This window comes from Grammomys surdaster, unplaced genomic scaffold (genome assembly GCF_004785775.1).
Source record: "Grammomys surdaster isolate TR1022 unplaced genomic scaffold, NIH_TR_1.0 125604, whole genome shotgun sequence".
Lineage (NCBI taxonomy): Eukaryota > Metazoa > Chordata > Mammalia > Rodentia > Muridae > Grammomys > Grammomys surdaster.
Genome location: NW_021620447.1, coordinates 1,390,252 through 1,418,191, shown reverse-complemented (window position 1 = coordinate 1,418,191; position 27,940 = coordinate 1,390,252). Strand labels below are relative to the sequence as shown.

General features: G+C 35.4%; 1 protein-coding gene across 1 annotated transcript in view; it reads left to right on the top strand.

The window, feature by feature from the left end:
- Positions 1-27,582, top strand: part of LOC114638520 (solute carrier organic anion transporter family member 6A1-like) — a 65,580-nt gene extending 37,998 nt beyond the window's left edge. The window contains 4 exon segments of the mRNA XM_028787036.1: positions 7,260-7,447; positions 14,293-14,357; positions 15,871-16,008; positions 27,440-27,582. Coding sequence (XP_028642869.1) covers positions 7,260-7,447; positions 14,293-14,357; positions 15,871-16,008; positions 27,440-27,582 — 534 coding nt within the window.
- Positions 27,583-27,940: the final 358 nt, after the last annotated feature.

Below are 27,940 nucleotides of genomic sequence, written 5' to 3'. Positions count from 1 at the left end.
TTTCTTTCTTTCTTTCTTTCTTTCTTTCTTTCTTTCTTTCTTTCTTTTAATTATCCTGTTTCTGTTGTAAAGAGCAATTGCCTATTCTACCACTTGTCTAAATTTGTGGGGTTCTCTTTTCTTAAAATTTTGTGTGTATGCGTGTTTTGAATAGTGTGTGTGTACACAAGAGAAGCACAACTGTACATGAATATTAGTATTTGATTCTTCAAAATGAAAAATGTATTCAGTTCGAAATTAGGAAAATGGAGTATTGGTCAAAGAACGATATCTGATGTCATTCATCAGGAACAGTCCACCTTGAGTTTTGAGGCAGTCTTTCAGAGGCTTGGAGCTCTCTGAAGTAGGCTAGAGTACTTGGGCCCAAATCTCCAGGGAACCACACATTTCTGCATCTGCAGCACTGGCCTTATAAGCACAGCACGATGCCAGGCTTTTAATCTGGGTGTCAGTGATCAAAACCAGGCTGCTGTTCTTGGCTCCTCACAGAGTGAATTATCTCTCCAGCCCCTAGGTGCATGTTTCATATTTGCTAATTATGCTTTCTTTAGTTTTTAACCTTTTAACTAGAACAAAATTATGAATCTAGGTACTTAAACAAAGTCATTTCTATTTTCCTCTCCTGATTTTGTGAATTAAAGAGAGCAATAAAGATTATGTTTACTGAGTCAGAGATATTGTATTAACATGTTCCGTAGCATTTATGCATTAGTATCAAAACAAGATTTTTGACAGGCATTAGTATGAAACAGATTTATGACACAAAAATCATTTTGCTAAAAAACACATGTTAAAATAGTATTTAAGTTTTTAAAGTATGAGAGAAATCTAAATGTAATTAAAAAGCACTATTTGTTATTGTTGTTAATCACCATATCTAACTTACTAAGTAAATGTTACTATAAGTGTGATAGTTTGGACATAATTTGAATATGACCCTCCAACGATTATATGTCAGAATATTTGTCCAGAGTATGACTGATATAGAAGGTGATAGCTTCCTTAAGAGGTGAGGCCAGGTAGGAGGAAGATATAATTAGTTTTTTTTTTACTTTGTATTGATTCTTTAAGAGTTTCACATTACATTCCCCAGTTTCATGCATCTTATTTCCCCTTGTATTTGCCCTTTTGCCTTGCAACCTTTGTCATAAATGAAAGTATGAAACATAAACAAAAATAAATAAAACAAAACATAAAAGAACATCTCCCTGAGAACGCTAGAGTTTGTCTTACCCCTTTGTCCACCCACCTCCATTTTCAAATATTCTTTGCAATGAGCCCTGGGTCTGGTTCAAAGTCTCTGACTTCTATCACATCATAAATATTGGATCCTTAATGGGCATCCTCCCTGTTATCAAGTTGTTGCCTTGGGTCATGGAGATCCTCCAGCTTATCACATGGCAAAAGAGTTCACAGATGATATGGATTTTGGGGCAGGCCAATAAAAAGTCTAGGTCATAGCTGAACTGGTAAGTCTGTCAGTTGTCCCTTGCCTACATCACCAGGGCCAGCTCTCCAGCACTGTTCCAACTAGGCCACCCAATCTTAATATCAACAGGTAGCAGGGTCAACTCTTGAACTCTCATGCCCACAGGGCTGACTCACCCACACCTCATATGTGTGCCTCTAGAGTCAACTTCACAATCCTGCTCAATCAAGGCATGGGCCTTATTCTCTCAAGTCCTACAGCCAGTGAGAGCCTAGGCCACTTCTCTCTCTCTCTCTCTCTCTCTCTCTCTCTCTCTCTCTCTCTCTCTCACTGCCTTTGCCATCAGGGCTAGATCCACTCAGTGAGACCCAGTGTTTGCTTTTCCAAGTGGTATATCCAATAAGGGTAGGGCTACTCTCGGGACCTCAGGACCAGCTCTATTGACTACTTCAGGTGGCAAGGGTTCAGGGGGAGAGCATCGTCCCTGTGCCCACTCCACCTCACAGCAGATGAGTGGCTGACCAACTGTACTTAGCTCTTGATCGTCAAACTGGCTAACCAGACCTTCTACCAACAGGGCCAACTGTTCACTGAGATGCTAAGCATATTGTCAATATTAAGCTACTCTCCTTTATGGGAAACTTATCTAAAGGAATTATTTATGATTTTCTTACATTTCTACAAGGTATAATTCATACATAATGTATACCAAATATGAAGTTTCCATAAAATACACAACACACGCACACACACACACACACACACACACACACACAGAGTTTATGATAGCAATTGATAGTTAAAAATGGTAGAAACAAAATATTTGCAGTGAAGAGTATAGCTACCAGAAGTTATATAAAAAGACATGTTTCAAATAATAGCTTTGAAGCAAAATTGACGAAAGCAGACTATGGTTATAAAATATGTTATGGATGGAATGGAAGAATGTTCACAATCAGCATTAACTTCAAATAGGAAAGAACTAAAACAACAAAATAATTTTGATAAAACTAAGGAAAAATACTACTTTTACTAAAATTAAAAAAATACCTTTCCTTCATATTAGTAATTTGGACAATGGGGCTCCTTGAGAACACATTTATATTTCTTTAAAAAAAGTTCATTTATTTTACAAATTTATGTAATAATAAACCTTGTATTTTTCTTTATGATCTTATATATTTACCTAGCTTAGGTTACTGGTCTATCCAGTCTTCAGGTCATGGGTATCTAGGTGGTGTAGGCCATGGGCTTCCTCTAGTGGCATAGGACTCTAGTTAAACCAAATATTGGTGAATTATTACCACAAGTTCTGCATCATCACTTCTCCTAGCACATCTTGCTGGCAGGATTATAGGTTGAGAGTTGTGTGGCTTGGTTATGTGCCAGTTTAGTTTTTCATTAGCACACAGAATATCATCTAGTACAAAAGGGACCAGAATAGTGGTTCTCTGTCTTGCTAATTCAAGACTCTATAATATATAGTATAATACAAGAACTCTGTAATATAGTTCCTCATGTGGTTCCCTAAACCACAACATTTTTTTGGTGCTTCATAAGTATAATTTTGCTACTGATATTAATAATGATGGAAATATCTGGTATGTGAAATAGCTGATATGCAACACCTATAAACATGCCATTCAACCAGATGGAGATTGTGACCTATATGTTGAGAAGTTCAGAACTAGAGGTAGGGATGAATCTCAGTGCAGGCCCTTGGCATTCAATGAGCTGTGTGGGTGTTTTTCCTTAGCAATGGGCCATGATGTTGGTTTTCAGAGAGTGAGCTTTTGTCCCAGCATTTAACCTGTGTTGTTTAGGATTAAATGGAACTCCTTCAGTCAACAACTAAAAGGAATGCAACACAGTCTCACCTCCGGACCACTTGCTTGTCCACAGGCAAGTTCAAACTTCATAACTTCCATTTCTAGGGATCCTCATTAGGTTCACCCTCATAGATTTCAGGAATTCTCTACTGCAATAGGCTTCTACAACATGCTCCCTGCCATGTGCCTCAATTTGAGCAGTCTCTCCCCACACTTGTTTCTTCCACTCTCATCTCCATCTGATACCACCCACTCCTTTCATCATCTGCACTCAGTCTAAACACAAAATTTATTTTTTATTTTTCCTTCTTAAGAGGGTCCATATATCTCCCCTAGATTCTTCCTCTTTACTAACTTCTCTGAGTCTGTGAATTTTAGTTTGATTATTATTTACTTAACAGAAAATATCCACTTATAAATTAGTACATACACTACTTGTCTTTCTAGTATAGATTACTTCACTCAGGAATGTTATATTTTTTTTAGTTCCAGTCACTTGTCAACAAATTTTATGATGGCACATTTTAACAGCTGAGTATCCATTGTGTAAATGTACCACATATTCTTTATTCTGTCAAGTTACATCTAGGATAGTTGCAGTTTTGGGCTATTATATATAGAACCACAATGAACATAGATGAGCACTTGTCCTTGTGGTAGGGTAGAGCATTCTTTGGGTATATGCAATGTGGTATATCTGAGTCTTGAGGTAGGTTGATTCCCAATTTTTTGTACAACTTCTGTAATGAGTTCCATTGTGTCTCTACAAGATTGTATTCCCACCAGCAAGGGGGGGAATGTCCCCTTTATTCCACATCTTCACCACCAGGAGCATTTCACCTTATTACTGATCTTAGTCTTTCTAATAGGTGTAAGATGAAATGTTAAGAGTTGTTTTGATTTGCTTTTCTCTAATGGCTAAGAATGGGAAACATTTCATTAAGTGTATCTCGGCCATTTGCAATTCTGTTGTTGAAAATTCTGTTTACATCATATTTTATTTTCAATTGGATTATTTGGGTTTTTGATACCTAATTTCTCTTAAATTTCGATACCTAATTTCTTGATTTGTTCATATATTTTGAGTATTAGACCTCTAGTGGATGTGGAGTTCATAAAAGTCTCCTCCTTTTCTCTAGACGGTCTCTTTTTCTGGATGATGGTTTCCTTTGTCTTACAGAAATTTTTTATTTACATTAAGCCCCATTTCCTAACTGATGATCTTATTGCCTGCACTGTATGTGTTCTATTCAGAAAGTTGTCTTCTGTGTCAATACTTTCATGGATGATTCTTTTTTCTCTTCTATCAGATGTAGTGTGTCTTGTTTTACGTTGAGGTTTTTGATCCACTTGGACTTGAGTTTCATATAGTGTAATAAATATGGATCTATTCACATTCTTCTGCCTGCCGATATCCAGGTTGAGCAGCACAATTCACTGATTCATTGATAATGTTTTCATTTTCTCAGTGTGCATTTCTGGTGTCATTACTAAAAATTAGGTGTCTGTAATTATATAGTTGTATGCCTGGGTCTTCAATTTGATTCCATTGACCAACATGTCTTTTCTATGCTAATACTATACTATGCAGTTTTCATTTCTAAACCTGTGTAGTGCGTCTTGTAATTAAGGGTGATGATACCTCCAGCAATTCTTTTATTGTTCAGGACTGTTTTAGCTCTCCTGAATTGTGTGTTTCCATATGAAGTTGAAAAATTTTCTTTTAAATTTAGTAAATAAATGTATTGGATAGATAATGTTGGATTTCATTGAATATATAAGGTTTCTTTTGATAGAATTGTCATTTTTATCATGGCATACTAAAGATCCGTGTGCATATATCCTCTGATATTTTCTTTAATTTCTTTCTTCAAAGATTTGAAATTCTTACCATGCAAGTCTTTCACTGAATTTGTTAGAGTTACACAAAAATATTTTATAGTATTCCTGGACATTGTAAGATGTGGTTTCCCTGATTTTTTCTCAGCTCATTTGTCATTTGGATATAGGAAGACTACTGATTTCTATGAATTAATTTTTTATCGAGCTATATTTCTGAAGGTGTTTATCAGTTGTAGATATTTTCTCATGGAATTTTTCAGGTCACTGAGAGTACTAGCCTATCATCTGTAAATAAATATATTTTGACCTATTCCTTTCTAGTTTGTAATCCCTTGACCTCCTTCCATGTCTTATTGTTCTAGATGAGACTTCAAGTACTCTCCTAAATAGATATGGAGAGAGTTGCCAGTCTTGACTTGCTCCTGATGTTAGTGAAATTGCTTTGTGTTTGCTGCTGTCTGTAAGCTTTTTGTTAATTGCTTTGTTATGTTTATGGATGCTCTTTTTAACCTTAATCTCTGTGAATCTTTTATTATGAAGGGTTTTAGCTTTTGTCAAAGTATTTTAGGCATATAATGAGATGATCTTGTGGTTTTCTTTCTTTTCTTCTCTTTCTTTCCTTCTTTCTTTCCTTCCTTCCTTCCTTCCTTCTTAATTTTTCTTTCTTTCTTTCTTTCTTTCTTTCTTTCTTTCTTTCTTTCTTTCTTTCTTTCTTTCTTTCATTTATATAGTTAATTACATTAGCCCCCTTACTTATGTCCAACCATCACAGTCTCTCTTGGATGAAGTCAAGTTGATCATGATAGATAATCATATAAATGTATTCTTTGATTTGCAATTTCTTTATTGAGTATTTTACTGTATCACAAGCAAAATTGTTCCCCAATTTTCTTTCTTTGTTGACTCTTATTTGATTTTTTGGTTTTTGTTTGTTTGTTTGTCTGTTTTCTTGGTATTAGAGTAACTCTGACTTTATGAAATGAATTGGCCAATGTTCCATATGTTTCTATTTTGTGAAATAATTTGGGGAATATGTGTTATCACTCTTCTTGGAAGTATGGTGTAATAAATCCATATGTGTTTATTTACTTTTATTTTATTTTTTTTGGTTGGGAGACTTAATGACTGCTATACTTCACTAGGAGTTATCCGGCTTATAGTTCATATTAGTGTATGTGTGTGTTGTTTATGTTTCTGCCTTCCCAATGCTGAGATTACAATTGATGTTCTGTATGTTCTTAAAACATTTGATCACTAAAACAGTCTTTCTACTCTGCTTAGTAAAAATCAACTCTGTTCATACTTATACACAAAACAAATTATTAACATAATCTTTCACAGTCTTGTTATTGTCCATATTTCAAATTTCAGATAAAATTAATTAATAAAATGAATAATTGTATTACCAATAATTGCCTTTAATTAATACTGATGTACAATAAATATAAAACTTACAGAAGTTTACTATTCCTAAAATTTGTAGAACTGTTCCTTATTTATAATTATAAACCCACAAACAACTAAATAAACAGTAATTCACCAACAGATAAAATACCTCAGATTTTCCAAATAATTTTATTTTATAAATAATGTATACCAGGCAGGTTTAGCATGAGAATATTTCTTAAAAGTAAGCATTCTAAGCTGAGTGTCATGGCATATGCCTTAGTTTCAGTACTCTGGAATCAAAGGCAGACAGACCTCTGTGAGTTCAAGGCTATATAGTGAAGCCTTCTTAAAGAAATACTGAGACAAAAAAAAAAAAAAGATTTTTCCACAAAGAGCACACCAATTGCTTATCAAATAACAAATGGTCAGATATAAACTGTACATACAAGTTATGTTATACAAACTGAAGAAGTTGCATTTATGTGAGTGTGTGTGTGTGTGTGTATGTGTGTAAAACAATACATAAAATAATTAAAAAAGAAACACTGGGACATTTGTGAAATAGGGACACATAGAAGGCTTTGAGAAGGGAAAGGAAGGGAAAATGAGATTATTATATTTTAATATTACTAAATAACATATTATATAAGCAAAAGCAAAGAAATCTCTGGGAAGTCTCTATTGAATACTAATATAATTTTATTTATATCATAATAAGGCTATAGTCTACTAGCTGTTTCTGAAATACTGTTTTTTTTCAATATTAATAGACATACTACAATTGTTCTTGCATTAGAGAAGGATTGACAACTTCAGATGACGAAGGTCAATACATTGATGCTGTTGACGGAACCTGTAATAGCAACTGTCTTACATTACCTTTGTTTTTTGCCTTTTACTTTTCTGCAACTGTGTTTTCTAATATGAGTACTATACCTGTCATGTCGATTATTCTCCAGTAAGTATGTAATTTTCATAATTTTAAATACGTAATGCATGAAAGTGATACATTTAGAAATAGTTCATATTTTTACAGCAAATAATTTCCTGAGCTTTATTTTATAGTAAAAATATAAAATGAAAATATTTATATTGATGAAATTTATGAATATGTATAATTTTTTCTTTTCTTTGTTTTTAATATAGCATGTATAGATGCTACAGTTAGTCTCACTTTAATTTTAAAATGTACATAATTTTAGAATTACAACTATTTCCATACAGCAAATGTAGGTATCTATGCACCATTAAACAACATAAATTTGAAAGAAATGTTAGATTATATTTACCTTGTTGAATATATGTGATGAATACAAAACAAGAAAATTTTAAATTTTTTTGATATGTGTATAAATTTGACTCACTAGTATAGGTATTTAATTATAATTTTATATTAACAACTGGGCCATGAGAAAGCCTAAGTGTCATCCACAAAGGAACAGAGTAGTTTGACAGCTTCAATTTTTTTATCCTGAAATGACCCAACATCTGTCATTGATGTCCTCACCCAGAATATGCTAAGGCCATTCAAACTCATTTTTTACTCTAGAAACATAATAGAAGGGCATTATTCTAAACTTATTCTGTCAAGTGGTTAACAAGTGTGTCTGAGGCCTAACTATACCATGAAGGCTGACCAACAAGAGAAAAGCAATAGCTTACTTCTGCCATGTTCTCAGTTTGTTGTGGAGTGAACATAGAGACAGAAATTGTGGAGTATTGTAGCAAATATACAGTTCTGATGGAAATAACACAACTTGATAGGGTAATTTGAAGACAGTGTGGAAATGGAATTAAAAGTGGAAAGTGGAGAAAACGAAAAGTGTGGGTGAAATAGTGACATTTAGAGACAGTTTCACAGAGTATATTTGAGAAGTATCTGTCTATGTTAAAAGGGTGAGATTTATAACTTGGCTGTAATATGGAGACATCCAGTATCATATTCAGACTTCTCATTTGGGCAACTAAAAGAATAATTATGTTAACTTGAATATCACATTCAAGAAAGAGAAATGGGAAAAAACATACTTGAGTTGATGAAAAATCTCAGTGAGTGACACTTGCTACTAAGTTTGTGGACATAACATAAATTTCTTAGTACTCACATGTTAATGAAAAAATACTACATCTTGTAAAGGTTTCCTCTGCCCTCTGTATCACCCTGCCAGCTCTCTCTCTCTCTCTTTCTGTCTCTCTGTCTCTGTCCCTGTCCCTGTCTCTCTCTCTCTCTCTCTCTCTCTCTCTCTCTCTCTCTCTGTCTCTTCTCTGTCTTACACACACAGAGACACATGCTCTCTTCCTTTTTCCCTCTTTCTTGATTCACAGATACATATCAATAAATTATTAGTAAAAATATGACTTCATCAAAATTGATATGAAAGATCCAAAAAATGTACTCTACACACACAAACACAGAGAGAGAGAGACAGAGAGAGAGAGAGAGAGAGAGAGAGAGAGAATATTTCTGAAATGTTACTTTGAGTCTTCTCATTTTTATTGGTTACTAAAATGAATAAAGCATAGCATGCCTTCATACACATATATCTTTGTAACTTTTGAGATAAACAAACCAGACAAATTTGAAATTGTGTCTGTAAAAATTGAAGCTATATTCAATTTCAGCTACTATGTTCACAATAATATTTATAAGGAACAACAAGCAAATGTGGCATGACTGCTGATATCAACACTGAGTTCTGAAGCTGGAACATCAGAAGTTTAAAGCCAGTCTGCATTATTCAGTGATTCTTTGTTCTAAAGAAAACAGGAAGAAATGTGAAAAACTTCTCAGAGTTTACAGATGTCTACATATACTTCTACTCTGAATACGAGGATCCTACATGAATATGAATGTTGTGAGATCAGCACTGAATATAAATGTTGTGAGATCAGCACTGAATATAAGTAGATAAGGCCAAGTTGCTCTGGAAATGATGCTGTAGATGATAAGGAAAATGTCCACGATGTCCCTGATATAATGAATTTCAGAATTTTATAGAAAAATAAATGTTCAGTAAATGATTATATAATCTTCGGAAGCATGACATTTCATGCAATCTCAGAATCCTGTGGATGGCAGTGGAAGTTCATTTAAAGTAAGAGTGCTTCAGACGATGCTTTATTATCACTCAAAGGAACTAAATGTGGTTTTCCATATCAATAGAAAAGAGAATGTTTTGGTTTTGAAGCTCGAAATTTGCTCAAATGACTTATCAAATGATTTAGACACAAATTTTAGATCCAAAACAAAAGTCAGTTGCAGGTAGGAGGTTTACAAACAAAAGGGCATGCATTCCAAATTGCAGACACCTCAATAAATATATTAAGAATGTATCTTCAGGTCCTAGGAAAACAACAGTAACACAAAACTAGTAGAAAAAAATGGAGGCTAGGTTTATAATGTTGTTTGAAGAGCACTTCAAATATTCACAAAGCCACAAAGTCTTGGGCTCAGTCTCCAGCATTCCATGAAGTAGAAAGTGTTGCTATATGCCTCAAATCCCAGCTTTTACAAGGTTGATGATGGAGATCAAGAGTTCAAAGTCAGCCTTGGAAATAAAGGAACTTTATTGCATCCTAGGAAACCAGGGACTGCCTATAAAAAAGAATTAAATCACATAATAAAGAGACAAAGAATTTGAGAAAGAGCAAAAGCAAACAAAGAAGGAAGGAAGAAAAGAGAAATATAGAAAAGAAAGAAACATAGAAAACTATGATCAGAGCTGAAATGAATGAAATGGAGACAAAAAAATAACAATGAAAAAGATCAATGAAACATAGTTGGTTTAAAACCAGATAATTAAGCTTGATGACCTTATATTCAAAGTAACAAAATGTGGCTTTGTGAATATTCAGAGAATTCATGAGAAAATACATGCTAACTAAGAGATGAAAAGTCAATAATACAATCATACAACATGACACAGGATCATAGAGGGATACTGAATATTCATAACCCAAGGAAGCAGAGACAATAGAAATTGATACATTTCAGTTTACATATTATCTATAATAATTAGCCAGGAATATAAGAAACAATCTAGCTAGACTAGTGATATGTAAAGATAGTCCTTTAAAATAAAATGAAACAGACAAAAAAACCTAAACAATAGTCCATTTCAAGCCAATTTCATTCACAAGATACAAGGACTATTTTGTACATATGAATACATAAACATAGTACCAGAACAGAGTCAAATATAAAATGATTATCCATTAGATTAAGGAAATTTTTGTGACAAAAAAATCAATATTTTTATGTAAAATGTCCTGGAGAAAGTAGAAATAAAGAACCATAACTGCCATAACATATTACAATCCAATAGCCAACACTGGGCTGAATGAATTTATTAGATAATTATCTTTGAAATTTAGAATGAAGCAAGAGTGTCAACTCTGTTATTCTTTAATGTAAGACTTGAAATCTGAGCCAGAAGAAATCTTTTTCAAGAATACATGAAAAAGATATAAGGAGTATGAACAAGAGAAGAAATATAATATACAGATGATCTGATTCTATGTACAAGCATACCTATCTTTCCATAACCTTGAATTCCCAGACAGAATGATCATGAGTTCAAGCCAGCCTGCTTTACATAGCAAGGAACCCTCATCTAAATACTAATAGCAGAGGATGTCTAACTTCTTTTTCTCCTTTCTTCTTTGAGGATGACTGCTTAACAAACTGTGACCATCTGCTAACAACAACCGACTAACAACCATCAACCCATCCGTCTTTTGTGGCCCTAGCTTTTTTATAACCTCTAAAGTCCCCAGATTTTTCAAATATTACCCAATCACAGAAACTATCTGCAGCTTGCAAACTCAATCTCCTGCTAGAGCATGAAACAAATCATAGCTGCTGCAAAGCAGCTCCATATCTACACACCTGGGATTAAGTGAAAAAAAATTCATCTTGATATTTCTGTGGCTTTTTTCTTAATACAAAAACCAAAATGCCAAAATTATCACTACGGGCAAGCATTGAGTATATCTCATACATGGAATTCATTTCTTTTAAGACATGCACTTACTTAAATTTCTTGGGAGCAATAAAGGAATCCAACTAGAGTAAGTTAGAATAGACAGAAAGTAGGTACACCATATACTCAGAAGTCATTAGTTTGTACAGTTGGCATACATAATGAAAATGAAAGCAATTGCAAGGCATGGTAGTGTATCCCTATAAACAGAGCACTTGAGGGGCAGAAAAGTCCATATTTTTTACTTCAAAGTCAACCTGGTCTACATAGGGATTTTCAGGGCAGCCAGGGCTACATATTGACACACAGTCCCTATACAAATAATTATTTATAAGAAAGAAAAATATAAAGGAAGAAATTTTAAGTAAGAATATATTGTCAACTACAAATCAATGGACATAGTTTACAATCTATAAAGAGTAGGGTAATTCAGAGACATAGTTTTAATTAGTTACATAAATATTGGAAACATTAAAAGGTAATTATGGTGATAACCTTTAATAGACTGAGAATGATTAAAAACAGAAGGTAGCAGGAGGTATATGTCAGTAAGCGAGTCCAGGTGTATGTATATGCATATAAGTTTCTGTGCTGCATTTGCTTCATTTTGTTTTGCTCTTCTAAGTATGCATTCATTATATATTTAAAATCCTGAATGCTAAAGACATGAATTATGAAACTATTAATTAGGAATAGTGACTGAATTTTAAAAGTGAGGCATTTCGGATTCTGTTGAAAATTTTAGTGCAAAGAAATAAATAGTGAAGGGAAATTATAAGGTGCTGATTTAAAATATAGCTTTGCATCATTATTTCCTCATTTTATTTAATAAATAAGAAATACAAGAGAGAGGATTAGAATTGAGTAAGCTGGAAGATGAAGAATACCAAAAGAAACCTACAGAGTCAACTGACATGGGCCCATGAGGACTTACAAAGGCTAAATCACTTACAAAAGAGCATGCAGGGATTGAACCTAAGGCCTTTACACAGCTGTAGTAAATGCACACCTTGGTCTTCAAGTGCATCCCATAACAATTGGAGTAGAGACTGTCTCTGACTGCATTGCATGATGTGGGAATAACTGTCCCTAATTTGACAACCCATTTGGGCCTTAGTGAGAGAGGATGCACATAGGCTTACTGAGAATGGATGTTCCAGAGTAGGGTGGTACCCTGAGGGTGGTGTTCTCCTTCTATGGGGAGTAGATAAAGAGGTCACAGGGGGAGGGATTTGTAAGCATATCACTGGGAGAAAGGAGGCATGGGGTTCTGTGATTGGGGTGTAAAGTGAATAAATACATTTTAAAAATCTGTTGTTTAAAAAGATATAGACATCTTCCTTTTTATTATTTAAAAATTTTTACTTATAAATGCATATAATAAATTTGCATTTTATTTTAAAAAATAAAAAAAAACATACAATTTATTCTGTTCCTGCGGAAATTTCATTCTTCCCAAGAAGCCTCTTTTATCTTTAAGGATATCTACAGCTTGCTCAATTAGATTTGTTAGCATCATGTGGGTGTCTCCTTATTTAAATGATATAAAGTGGTTTTTTATTCATTTTAATTTGGAGTTACGACTATAATAAGGAAAAGAATAAAAGGAAGGGAACACAGAAATTAGGATAAATCAAATAAAGTTGAATAAAGTTGCAACCAGATGAGGCTGGATGTAATAAACTCAATTGCATAGTGTGGTATGCAGCCACCATGAACTCCAGTGCATGAGAGTGAGAGAGAAATCCTTGTAAGGAAGACAACCTTCTGTGGGACTCAGTCACTCCAAATGAGAAGGCTGAAGGTAAAGAACGGACTTAAGCTCTCTCCTGCTTTCAAAGTGCCATTTAGGTAGCACCCAGTCAAAAGCCAGAATGTGAAGTATAGACTCACTGACATAATATATGGAGTGCAGAATCCAAAAGAAACACCAAACTAGAAAAATGCAGAGTGGACTTAACAACGCTGAAATGGACTCCAGGCAATGCCATGCCTGGCAAAAGGAGGGAAGTAAACGTGAGAGCTAGACAGAGCTGAGGTGTTTCAGGAAAAGGTGGCTCAGGCAGATTTGGTCTATAAAGTTTTTTCTCTTTGGAAAAATTAAGGTAAGTTCTTTCTGTGTGGCTTGTTCAATTAGATGTGTTTGCATCAGTTTGGGTGAATATCTCCTTATTTAAATGATGTAAAGTTTTTCGGGTTTTTATGTGTCAGGTTAAATAACGGGGAAATGGATAGATATACACCATATTCATAGGCCAAATTGAACTTTGGTTATGTCCCAATCAAGTGGGACCCTTAGACCCGGTGGAGAGGACGGAGATGTGCGAGAAAATAAAAAGGGACAGCAAGTCATGAAATCTGATCAAGCTAGCAAACATTTTATTGTTCACACAGGTTACATACTGTGAAAACAGGATATGGGGAGGGGTAGGAAAGAGGGCTTTGCAGGTGGAGGAAGCTAGCTGCAGCTATGGGGTCTAACTAGGTTGTTCTCACAAAGCCTTGCCATTACCAGGGTTTCTAAAAACTCTATCTAGCAGGATGTTGGCTAAATCTAAAGATCCGGAGGAAGGGTTACTAAGGTGGGTTGCTATGAGGCCTTGTTTGTCTGAGAACTGACAAGTGAATCATGGAAGGTAAGCAGAAAGAATAGTAGATAGGAGAGCCAAGGGTGAGTGTTAGCCAAGAGGAAGGCCTTGCCATGGCTTCCCACAGGTTACCCAGCTAAATATTTGTGTATAAACTAAGTATAATATTACATTTAAAATCATAAACCTAGCATGTGTGACTCACAGGTAATATCATTGCTATTTGCTTTCAGAAGTGTACCTGCCAACTTCAATTCACTTGGCCTGGGTGTGACCTATGGAATTTTGAGATTTACTGGTATGTGATTTCAGCTACATTCAATATACCAAATTGTTCATTTTTAATATGTAAATTTGCATCTATATTTACACTTAAAGGTAAATAATAATTTAAAATGATACAAAAATGACTATGAGATTGCTCTGATATAACTAGAACCCAATTAAATACAGAAAAAAAATTAGGTAAAATAAAAGCCATCCAGTTAAACAAAATATGGATTCATTATACCGTGTTATTTAGAGCCTTACATTTGGAGCTGAAGTATCTTCATCACTGCACACAAGTTGGACTGATAGATTATAGATAACATCTATATGTTCAAATTAATTTCCTACTTCTTCTTGTCAGTAGGGAGACTTCAGGGTTATTTTCTCTGTGTCCTGTAAGCAAGGAGTGTGGTGTCTTCGGTAATAGGATCTTATCATGTAGTTGTAGTGATAATATGATCAATGACATTAAACTGTATTGTTTCAGATGCTTCTAGAGTCTCCCTGAACAATAACCAACACAAAGAATATTGTGTTTGACACTAAGATTTTCATTTAATGTTTCATTTTGTTTTTTCTATTTTTTGTTATTTTTTTGTTTTTACTAATGTAGGATACATCTGTTCAAACTCTGAAATGATTTTTACAACATGTTATACTATACATGGACATATAACCAAGGGAATTGATATCTTATTCCAGAGATACTTGAATATTTGTGCTTATTGATTTTATATGGCATTCCAGCTAGGAATGGAAGTAACCTAGATGGTCACCAGCTGATGAATGGACCATAATAATGCATACATATTCATAGTATAATATTATTTATCAGTAAAGAAAATGTGATATTGAAATATTTGCAGGCAAGTGTCTATAATCAAAAGGAATTATATTGTGTGAGGTCACCCATGTTCAAAGATAAAATTCTGAATGTTCATTTTCACATGTGGACCCTAGCTTCTGATCATTTGTAGGTTTAATCCAAAGTACATGTTGAAACTAGAAGTGGCCCACTGCTGGATAGGATGCATTTGGGACAGAGGGATGGCAGAATGTAGGTGAGATAAAAGTAAAGAGGGAGAGTTTAGGAAACAGAGGGATTCCACAGAGAGTGAAATAGTAGAGCATCAAAAGGAGGGCCATGGGAAGCCTTAGAGAAAATGAAGTCATCACAAAGAAGTTACATGGGCAACAGTGATCTTGCAGTGTGAGTAAAAGTATAAAAAAAAATGATAAAACTTATGTGACATGAGACTTGGGGGGAAATACTGGGTACTGTGGTTTTAAGAAGATGGGGATGAGATGAACAAGAGAAGCAATAATGGGTGGGTAAATCAAAACCTAGATTAACAGATGATCTATAAAAACTCACTCGCTTTTAAGCTAACTAATAATAAAAGACATGAATAGAAATATGTTTTAGTTTAATTGATAGCAGTACATTGAGCTAAAAGGTGTGTGTGTGTGTGTGTGTGTGTTGAGAAGAAATTTTTCTAACTTTTTTCATGAAGAACTAATAATCATTGGTTCTTTTGCAGCATCCATCCCTGAACCACTCTTGTTTTCACTGTCAACGGATATAGCTTGTATATACTGGGACATTAATAGATGTGGAGACAGAGGACGTTGTTGGATCTATAATAAGAAAATACTGATCTATGTATTTATGGGAATATGTAAGTGATATGATTCATATCAATTTAAATAAATAAGGTTGTTTTTAGAATTTTCAATTGTTTGTACCAAGGTAATAATTAACTATGAATAAGTACTTTGATAAGTAAAGACATATATAATTGTGTAGGAAGTATTTTGGACTACATAGTTTATGAAAATATTTGCATTTTTATGTTAAATGTATGCTACTGTTTTGTGTTGTACTTTAAGAAAGGGTGACTAGTATAATTTTGGTTTATTAACTCATTTACATTTATACAGTCAAATTAAATGTTTCTTTATGAGGTTTTGTTTAAGTCTACAGTATTAATATTAGATAAATTTGAATAAAAATTGACAGTTGTGCAGTGGTTTGAATAGGCATCACCTCCTAGATTCATGTATTTGACTGCTTGGGTTATAAGGAGTGACACTATTAGGAGGTATGGCCATTTGGAGTAGGTTGGCCCTTCTGGAGAGGGTATGTTACTGTGGAGGCAGGCTTGAGATTTCCTATACTCAGTCTATGTGTGCCCAGTGTAGCACACATTCACCTGCTGCCCACAGATCAAAATGTAGTTCCTTTTCCATCACTGTGTCTGCCTGTAGGTCAACACGTTTTCTGCCATCAAATAATTGACTAAGCCTCTGATAGAGTAAGCAAGCTCCAATTAAATGTTTCCTTTTGTAGGAGTTTCTGTGGTCATGGTGTCTCTTCTCAGCAATAAAATCCTAACTAAGAGAGATGTTGGTACTAGGGACTAAAGTATTGCTCTGACAACCCAGATCATGCTTTTGTTGGGAGGAGTGTGGGTTTAGGACTTTGGGTTAAGAATGCAATGGGATTATTTTTTTAAAAATTGGTTATTTTATTTATTTACATTTCAAATATTATCTCCCTTCCCAATTTAACTTCCCAATACACTCTATCCCTTCCTCCTGTCCTTCCTCTATGTGGGTGCTCCCCTACCCACCTACCTACTCCTGCCTCAGCACCCTAGCATTCCCCTATGATGAGTCATTGAGCCTCCACAGAACCAAGGGGATCCCCTTCCATTGATGCCAGATAAGGTCATCTTCTGCTACATATCCAGCTGGAGCCATGGGTGCCCCCATGTGTACTCTTTGCTTGGTGGTTTAGTCCCTGAGAATGTTGGAGGATCTGGTTGGTTGATATTGTTGACATTACTATGGGGTTGCAAATCCCTTCATCTCCTTCAGTCCTTGCCTTAACTTCTCCTTTGTGGTCCAAGTACTCAGCCCAATATTTGGTTGTGTGCACCAGCTTCTATATTGGTCAGGCTTTGGCAGAGCCTCTCAGGGGACAGCTGTACCAGACTCTTGTCAGCAAGTGCCTTTCGGTGTCAGTAATTGTGTCTGGGTTTGGTGTCTGAAGATGGGATGGATCCCTAGATGGAGCAGTGGGTGGGTGGCCTTTCCTTCAGTCTCTGATTCACTCTTTGTCCCTGCCTTTCCTTTTGATAGGAGGAATTCTGGATTAATATTTTTGAGGTGAGTGGGTAGCCCTATCCCTCAACAGGGGCTGTGTTTATCCACTGGATAGGGTCTCTACAGATTCTATCTCTCATTTGATGGTTATTTCGGCTATTTTCCTCCTTGTTGGGTCCTGGAAACCTCTTTGATCCCTGGATTCTGGGGCTTTCTAGTGGCTACTCCCAGTTTCCCCTATCCCTTGCTACACACCTCCTTTCTTTTTTTTTAATACTTTATTTTTTTCGAATCGTAATTCATTCACACAGGGATTATAAACACAGAAAGGCAGGATGTGGGGAAGGGGATGACACTGGAGTGTGGGTGTTCAGAGTGAAGGCAGTTATCTTTCAGAACCAGGTATCGACTGGGTGAAGGTTCAGGAGACAGGTCACTATGACTCTGCCTATGACTTATTTGTCCTTACCTAAGTTGGTATTGTCTGCCAAGGCTACCTATTTACAAGGTCTATGACTACTCAGGCTTGTAATTTTCCACAAAAGCTGCCTGTTTACAATAGCTTATAGCCATCTGTCAAATTCCTGACCCTCTGTACTTCTCCCCAATCTCCTTCCTTAACTGAAATGCTGCCTTTTTCCCTCCCTCATCCTCTCTCCCTTCCAGATCCCTCTCTCCCTCTAGTTCCAGAGATTATTTTTTTCCAAATTCTGAGTATGACTGAATCATCCACACTTTGGTTTTCCTTCTTCTTGGGTTTCATATAGTCTGTGAGTTGTATTGTGGTTATTCCAAGCTTTTTTTTTTTGTTTTTTGGCCATTACCTACCTATCAAGCAGTACATACCATGTGTACTTTTGTAACTAGGTTACCTCACTCAGGATAATATTTTCAAGTTCCATCCATTTGCCTAAGAATTTCATGAAGTTATTGTTTTTAATAGCTGAGTAGTACTCCATTTTTTAAATGTACTACTAAATTTTCTGTATCGATTCCTATATTGAACAACATCTGGGTTCTTTCCAGCTTCTGGCTATTATAAATAAGGCTGCTATGAACATAGTGGAGTATGTGTCCTTGTTACATGTTGGAGCATTTTTGGGTATATGGCCAGGAGTGGTATAGCTGGGTCCTTAGGTGGGACTATTTCCAATTTTCTGAGGAACTGCTAGTCTGATTTTCAGAGTTGTTGTATCAGGTTGCACTCCCACCAGCAATGGAGGAGTGTTCCTCTTTCTCCACATCCTCACCAGAACCTACTGTCACCTGAGTTTTCAATCTTGGCAATTCTAACTGGTGTGAAGTGGAATCTCAGGGTCATTTTGATTTGAAATTCCCTCATGACTAAGGATGTTGAATATTTTTTAAGTGCTTCTCAACCCTTCAAGATTTCTCAGTTGAGAATTCTCTGTTTAGCTCTATACCCCATTTTTTGGAAGAGATGAAAAGAATACAAATTGGAAAGAAGGAAGTGAAGATATCTCTATTTACGAATGATATGATAATATACATATGTGACCCAAACAATAATCCTTAAGAGAACTCCTATAGCTGATAAACTACTTCAGCAAAGTGGCTCTTAAAAAATTAACTCATTTGAATCTGTAGCTTTCCTCTATTCAAATGATCAATAGGCAGAGAAAGAAATTAGGGAAGTGACACTCCTTACAATAGTCACAAATAATATAAAATATCTTGGTGTGACTGTAACCAAGAAAGTGAAACATCTGTATAATAAGAACTTCAAATCTCTGAAGAAAGAAATCACAGAAGATCTCAGAAGATGGAAAGTTCATCCATATGATATATATGTTCATATATCACCAGGATTAACATAGTGAAAATGGCCATCCCACCAAAAGCAATCTACAGATTCACTGCAATCCCCATCAAAATTCCAACTCAACTCTTCACAGAGATAGAAAGAGCAATTCTCAAATTTATTAGGAATGAAGATATATATATCTTCATTCCAGATAAATAAAATATATATAAACAGAATAGCAAAAACCATTCTCAAAAATATCAGAACTTCTGGAGGAATCACCATCCTTGACCTCAGGCTATACTATGGAGCTATAGTGATAAAAACTGCATGGTACTGGTACAGAGACAGGCAGACAGATCAATGAAATAGAATTGAAGACCCGAAAATGGACCCATACACCTATGGTCACCTGATCTTTGATAAAGAAGCCAAAATAATTCAGAAGGAAAAAGGGACAGCATTTTCAACAAATGGTCCTGGTTTAACTGGCAGTCAGCATGTAGAAGAATGCAAATTGATCCATTCTTATTTCTTGTATATAGCTCAAGTCCAAGAGGATCAAGGACCTCCACATAAAACGAAATACGCTGAATCTAACAGAAAAGAATGTGGGAAAGAACCTCAAACACATTGGCACAGGGGAAAATTTTCTGAACAGAACACCATGGCTTCTATAAGATCAAGGACACTATCAGTAGGACAAAACAGCAACCAATATATTAGGAAAAGATCGTTGCTAATTCTACATCAGATAGAGTGCTAATATACAAAATATACAAAGAACTGAAGAAGTTAGACTCCAGAGAACCAAGTAACTCTATTTTTAAAAGTGGAATTTTTTTAAGTGGCACTTAACATAGAAGACAATGTTGCTGAGGTTAATTTGAACTGTTGGTTCTGGGCTCAAGATGTTCAGAGAAGAGCTCTCATCTAAAAGTGCTTTCCACAAGTCCAGATAAACATGTATTTAAACCTTGCAGGGATGTTGCAGGTTCTTTCCCTCTATGAGGATGAGACTTTTATATTTTACATTTAGAGAAGCTAATAGATCTTGGTGGCCAGGAATGTATTGCTACAAATTGGATAGTTATACATTAGAAGATTGAATGTATTGTCCATGGTGATGAATATGGAATGTCCTGATGGTCTTTGCTCATTCAAATGATGCATAAGTATTCATTCGTATTTAGTCACACTAATCTCATTAGCGAATGCTTGCTGTGCCACACTTATGTTTTGTTTTCCAAACATATGGTTTTGCTATTTTCTAACCAAGCTATAAACATACCAAGTCAGTCCTTCAGTTCTGATGTCTTTTGTTCCACTGAAATTCTGAATTAAAACAAGACAGTGGAGGCACATGGAGGGCATGCCTGCCCCTCTCCCATACCAAACAGCCTGCCTGTCTTCCAGGAAGTTTGCTGTAACCAGGGACACTGGTGAGTCCTCTGCCCCAATACCTGCCCTAGCTGAGAGTACCATGGAGCCCGTTGGACACTGGGCCTACTTGCTCTGCTGTAGCTACATTTTCCTTCTGGTCTGCAACTTCATCTGGGGCAGATCAGGTGCTCCTTCCCCTCTCCCACAAACCATAGCCTGTATATCTCCCAGGAGGTCTGCCATAACAAGAGATAAAGGAGCATGCTCTAACCAAGGACATAGCAGATGTCCACTAACCAAAGTCAGCACTGCCTACCTCCCAGGAGGCCTGCTCTAACCTATGTCACAGAGCTCTAAATACCTACAAACAGGGACAGATTTCAGTCAGAAACACCCAGGCCAGGTAATATAAATAAGCACATGGCAAGAGGCAAGCATAAAAACATAAGCAAGAGAAGCCAAAGTAATTTGATACCATCAAAAGTCAGTTCTCCCTCCACAGCAAGCCTTGGTTACACTAACACACTTGAAAAACACTTCAATGTCAAAATATTATTTTGACTCAAGAATACTACTTACAGGACTGTTTGCTATTTCTGAACTTGTCTGCAGTTTTTGAGACAGATGAATAGACCAAGGAGTGTAACACATAATATAATTCAGGATTTAATAAGTTCTAATACATAGGGAATTTACTTTTATAATGATTTACTGATATAAGTTTAATTTGAAAATTTTAAGCATTTTTGGTATTCATTACAGAAATATTTTACCACAATTCTGTCCAGTCCTTATGAATGTCAACTGTTACAGAGTCTTGTGTAATGAATGAACTGAAAGTGCTTTACTTTATTTTTTATCAATTTTCAAGAATATAAATCAATTGTTTCTTGGGAAAAAAAAAGAAAAACTAGATTCTGACCTAAAAACCCATTTCATGAAGATAATAGGGTACTTCAAGGAAGATCCAAATAATTCACATAAAGAAATACAGGAAAGCACAGGCAATGAGGTAGAAGTCCGGGAAACAAATAAATCCCTTAAGGAAATACAGAAAAACATAACCAAAGAAGTGGAGGAATTGAACAAAATGATCCAAGACCTAAAAATGGAAACAGAAACAATAAAGAAATCACAAATGGAAGGAACGCTGCTCATGGAAAACCTAAGAAAGAGAACAGAAACTAGAGATGCAAGCATCACCAACAGAATACAAGAGATAGAAGAGAGAATCTTAGGCATAGAAGATACTACAGAAGATATTGACACATTAGTCAATGAAAATACAAAGCATCAAAAGCTCCTAACCCAAAACATCCAGGAAGTTCAGGACACAATGAGAAGACCAAATTTAAGAATAATAGGAATCGAAGAGGGTGAAGATTCCCAGTTCAAGCAACCAGAAAATATCTTTGATAAAATCATAAAAGAAAACTTCCCTAACCTAAAGAAAGAGATGGCTATAAAGGTACAGGAAGCCTAGGTCAAATAGATCAGACCAGAAAAGAAAATTGTCCTGACACATAATTACCAAAACAGTAAATGAACAGAACAAAGAAAGAATATTAAAAGCAGCAAGGGAAAAGGTCAAGTAACATATAAAGGTAGAACTATGAGAATTACATCTGACTTCTCAACATAGACTCTAAAAGTAAGAAGATCCTAGACAGATGTCTAGTAGATGCCAATAGGCCAAAGATACTAGTACAGATTACTATACTCTCCAAAACTCTCAATCATCATAGATGGAGAAACCAAGATATTCCATGACAAAATCTACTTTAAACAATATCTTTCTACTAATTCAGCTCTATACAGAATACTAGAAGGAAAACTCCAACACAAGTAAGGTAACACCTAAGAAAACATAAGAAATTAACCTTCTTAAAACAAACCAAAAAGAATGGAATCACACAAACATAATTCCACCTCCAACAACAAAAATAACAAGAACCAACCATCACTGGTCTTTGATATCTCGCAACATCAATAGACTCAATTCCTCAATAAACTGACATAGGCTAACAAGCTGGATACATAAACAGGATCCAGCATTTTGTTGCATACAAGAAACAAATCTCAGTGACAAGGACAGACACTACCTCAGAGTAAAGGTTTGGAAGAACATTTTCCAAGCAAAAAAATCTCAAGATAAGAGGCAAACTGGTCGATGTAATCCACTATGTAAACAAACTCTAAGCAAAAAAATCACATGATCATCTTTTTAGATACTAAAAAAGACATTGACACAATATAACACCCCTTCATGTTAAAAGTCTTGGAGAAATCAAGAATTCAAGGCACTTACCTAAACATAATAAAAGCAATATGCAGCAAATGAACAGCCAACATCAAATTAAATGGAGAGAAACTTGAAGCAATCACACAAAAATCAGGAAAAAGACAAGACTGACCACTCTCTCCCTATTTATTCAATATAGTACTTGAAGTTCTAACTAGAGCAGTTACACAATAAAAGAGATCAAGAGAATACAAATTGGAAAGGAAGAAGTCAAGGAATCACTTATTGCAGATAATATGATAGTATACATAAGTAACTCCAAAACATAAATTGATAATCATCTTCAGCAAAGAGGCTGAATATAAAATTAACTTGACCAATCAGTAGCCTTCCTTTATACAAAGGATAAATAAGCTGAGAAAGAAATTAGAGAAACAACACCCTTCAAAGTAGTGACAAATAATATAAAACATCTTGGTATAACTCTAACAAAGCAAGTGAAAGATCTCTATGACAAGAACTTCAAGTCTCTGAAATAATAAATTGAAGAAGGCCTCAGAAGACAGAAAGATCTCCCACGATCATAGATCAGTGGTCTCAACATAGTAAAAATGGCCATCTTACCAAAAGCAATACACAGATTCAATGCAATCTCCATCAATATTCCAACTAACTTCTTCACAGACATGGAACGAGAAATTCTCAACTAAATATAGAATAACAAAAAAAAATCAGGATAATGAAAACAGTTCTCAACAATAAAAGAACTTCTGGGAGAATCACCATAACTAACCTCAAACTGTATTCAGAGCAATAGTAATAAAAACTGCATGGTACTGGTACAGAGACAGACAGATTGATCAATTGAATAGATATGAAGACTCACATACCTATGGCCACTTGACATTTGACAATGAAGCTACAACCATACAGTAGGAAAAAGAAACCAACTTCAAAATGGTGCTGGTCTAATTAGCAGTCTGCATGTAGAACAATGCACATTGATCCATATTTATCACCTTGTACAAAGCTGAAGTCCACGTGGATCAAGGACCTCCACATAAAAACAGATATACTGAATCTAATAGAAGAGAAGAGGGGAAACAGTCTCGAGCACATTGGCACAGAGAAAAATTTACTACAGAGAACATTAATGGCTCAGGCTTTAAGATCAACAATTGACAAATGGGACCTCCTGAAACTAAAAAGCTTCTGTAAGGCAAAGAACACTGTCAATAAGACAAAATGGCAACCTATAGATTAGAAAAACATCTTCAGTAACCCTACATCTGATAGTGTGCTAATATCAAAGAACTCAAGAATTTAGACTCCAGAAAACCAAATACTCCAATTAAAAAATGGGTTACATGGTCTTGTTGGACATCAGTGGGAGGAGCGGCCCCTGATCATGTGGGGATTTGATGCCCTAGTGTATGGGAATGCCAGGGTGGGAAGGCAGAAGTGGATGGGTGCGTGGGGGAATACCTTCATAGAGGCAGGGGAGGGGGACAGGGATAGGGGGTTTCTAGAGGGGAGACCTGGAAATGGGATAACATATGAAATGTAAATAAAGAAAATATCCAAAAGAAGAAAAAGAAAGGGGGGGTACAGAACTAAACAGAGAATTCTCAACTGACAAATCTTGAATGGCTAAAAAGCACCTAAAGAAATGATCAACATCCTTAGTTATCAAGGACATGAAATCAAAAGGACCCTGAGATCCCACCTTACCCAAATCAGAATAGCTAAGATAAAAAATCCTCAAGGGACAACACATTCTGGCAAGGATGTGGAGAAAAAGGAACACTGCTCCATTGCTGATGGGACTGTAAACTGGTACAGCCACTTTGGAAATCAATCTGGCACTTCCTCAGAAAATTGTACATCGTTTTACTTGGAGATCCTTCTATACCAATTATGTGTGTATACCCAACTATGCTCTACTGTATCACAAGAACACATGCTCCACTATGTTCATAGCAGCCATCATTATTTGCAATAGGTGGAAGCTGGAAACCAACCCAGATAGATATCCCTCAACCAAGAATAGATACAGAAAATGTGGCTAATTTACAGCACTAAATACTACTCAGCTATTAAAAGCAAGAACATCATGAATTTTGTAGGCAAACAGAACTAGAAAATTTCATCCTGAGGGAGGTAACCAGACCCAAAAGGACATGCATGGTATGTAGTCACTGATAAGTGGATATTAAACAAAACGTTCAGAATAGCCATGACACAAGTCACAGACATTATGAAACTTAACAAAAAGGAAAAGTCAAGTGTGAATACTTCAATGCCACTTAGAAAAGAGAACAAAATAATCGTGGGAGATAGAGGGAACCAGAAAACTGGATGGGAGAGGGAGGGGAAGGAGAAGAGAAGGTGCAGGATAAGGCATGTTGAGTGACAGGAGGGATTGCCAGAGGGCCAGGAGACTGAATTGAAATATGCAACAGTGAAACATGGGAGGATAGGGGAATCTCTAGAAAGTCTTAGACACCAGGGAGGTGAACGGCTCCCAGGACCTAATGGGGATGACCTTAACTGAAATGCCAAGCAATGGAGAGGTGTAACAGGAAGAGACCACCTCCAGTAGATAGACGTGGTCCACATTTGAAAAATGGAGTCACCCATCTATCTTCAAAATTCTTGACCCAGAATTGTTACTGTGTAAAGAAAATGCAAGGATAAAAATGGAGCAGAGACTTAAAAAAAGGCCATCTAGTAACTGGCCCAAATTAGGATCCATACCATGGGCAGGCATCAAATACCAACACTATTACTGATGCCCTGTTGACCCTGTAGACAGGAGCCTAGTATCTCTGCCCTCTGAGGTGCTCTACCAGCAGCTAACTGAAACAGACACAGACACTTAGAGCCAACCATTCGATTGAAGTGTGGGACCTCTGTGGAAGAGTTAGGGGAAGAACTAAAGTATCTGAGGGGGATTGCAACCCTATAGGAAGAACAACAATATCAACTAACCCCGACCTCTCAGAAATCCCAGAGGCTAAGCTGCCAACCAAAGAGCTAATATGGTCTGATCCATCAATCCAGCTACATGTGAAGCAGTAGATTGCCTAGGCTGGCCTCAGTGGGAAAAGATGCATGCAATCGTATGGAAACTTGATGCCCCAGAGAAGGGGCATGATAGTGGGGTGATATGGGTGTGGATGAGTGGGTGGGGGCACACTCCTTCAGAAACAAAGTAGAGAGTGAAGGGGGTGAAGAACTTGTGGAGGATGGACGAGAAAGGGGCCAATATTTGGAATGTAAATATATAAGATAATTTTTAAAAGCCTGGCTAGGACAAAGCATATAGAGAATGTTCTAATGAATTAAAAGCTAGAATACAGAAATATCCATGCTGTGTTTACAGAAATGCATTTAAAAGGACTAATCATCTACTCATCAATCTTTTGTAATATTAGTTTGCATTGTTTGTATACTGCTACATAGAATACAATGACGTTTCCAATGATTAAAAATACCAAAACTAACCAACCAACAAACCAAACAACAACAACAAACTGAGTGCTGCCAACTGTTTGGTTGTTTGAATATTGCCCTCTCAGTATTAAACATATCTCTTGGTATTTCTTTGCATTCTGTTCTATGCAATTATTCCAGGTCAGTCTTTGTAAGACTACAAGAGAATGCTTTTTGCTCTCACAGATCCTTCTTGGGTGAAAGTGTAGTTTTCCTCCTCTTACTGCTACCTGCTCTGGAAAATGTACCAATGTCACTGTCATGAAGTTCTCTCTTCCTTTCAATGTTAATTTCTTATTTATTTAGTTATTAAACATAGACAAATTTAGTGTGATGTCTAGATGTTTTCCAGTGTGATCAGATACATTTTTTACTAGCACGTTATTCTTCTTTGAAGAGCTACCAAGCTTATTTCTAATAATTTCTCATTCTTTTCTCAAACTTTGTGATTCCAAACAGTCATTACAGTCATTCACTACTTATAATATTCATGTTAATATTACTGTCTATCACAGATAACTATGTCTTTCAGATTATATTTCTTAGGACAGATGACGTAATCCATAAATAAAAAAGAATAATATTTCTTGCCTTTTGAAGTAACTGTATTAGATCAATGAATTTGATTTGCTACATTTTGATTCTAACAGGGTGTTTTATTTGTGGAGTTTAATTATTTTTATGTAACAGTTATACATTCCAAAAAGTTAAGATATAAATAATATTATAAAACAATTGTAATAATCTTCATGTGTGGTAAAAGTGATCAGTATTTCAAAGAACTATGTTACATAAAGCTTTAAGAAAGTTTCAGTTCCTATTGATAGTTAAAGTTTCAAAATATAATTTATTTATGTATTTGCAATTTAAAATAGCTCATGAATTTATTAAACATTACATCTGGGCGCTATATGATAAATATGAAATATTTGTAAGCACATTAAAATATACAGTTTGACATAAGAATATAATAATAATTTTACTTTGTAAATGACAAATTAATTAATACCTTCTCAAATAAACTATATATCTCCTTTAGGTAAATCCCATTTCTTATTTTAAAACTTTTGTTAAATATGATATAGTTATACCAACTATTATTATGTTTAAATTTCAGGGATTACTTTCCAATTAATTCCAGGCTTGGTGAACATTTATGCAATTCAGGTGCATGATTTTGTGGTAAATAGAGAAATCACTGAGAGCAAAGCTACACCTAAAAAGATTTTAAAGCAGAAGAAAGAAAAGCTTAATTTCTAAATGATTTTTTCATTAGGTGAGAATTGTATGCTTTCCCTTTGTCAATGGAATACCATATTTATTATTTTAAAACAATAACATTGAATAGTTACATTTAAAAATATACCTCATATCCTCCAACAAGTTTTGTTATGAGCATAACAATATAATCTGTGTTAATATTAATGAAGATATTATGACATGTATACATTTTGAATTTGTAAATAAATAGTGTAGATCATTTTTTTGGAATGGTATTCTTTTCTCGTAGAATATATTTTCATTAGTTTCCCTTCCCTCTTCTTAGTTTTTCCCACACCCCCTCACCTCCAGGTACCTCTCATTCAAAGAGTAGAGACTTTTAGCACATAACAAACAA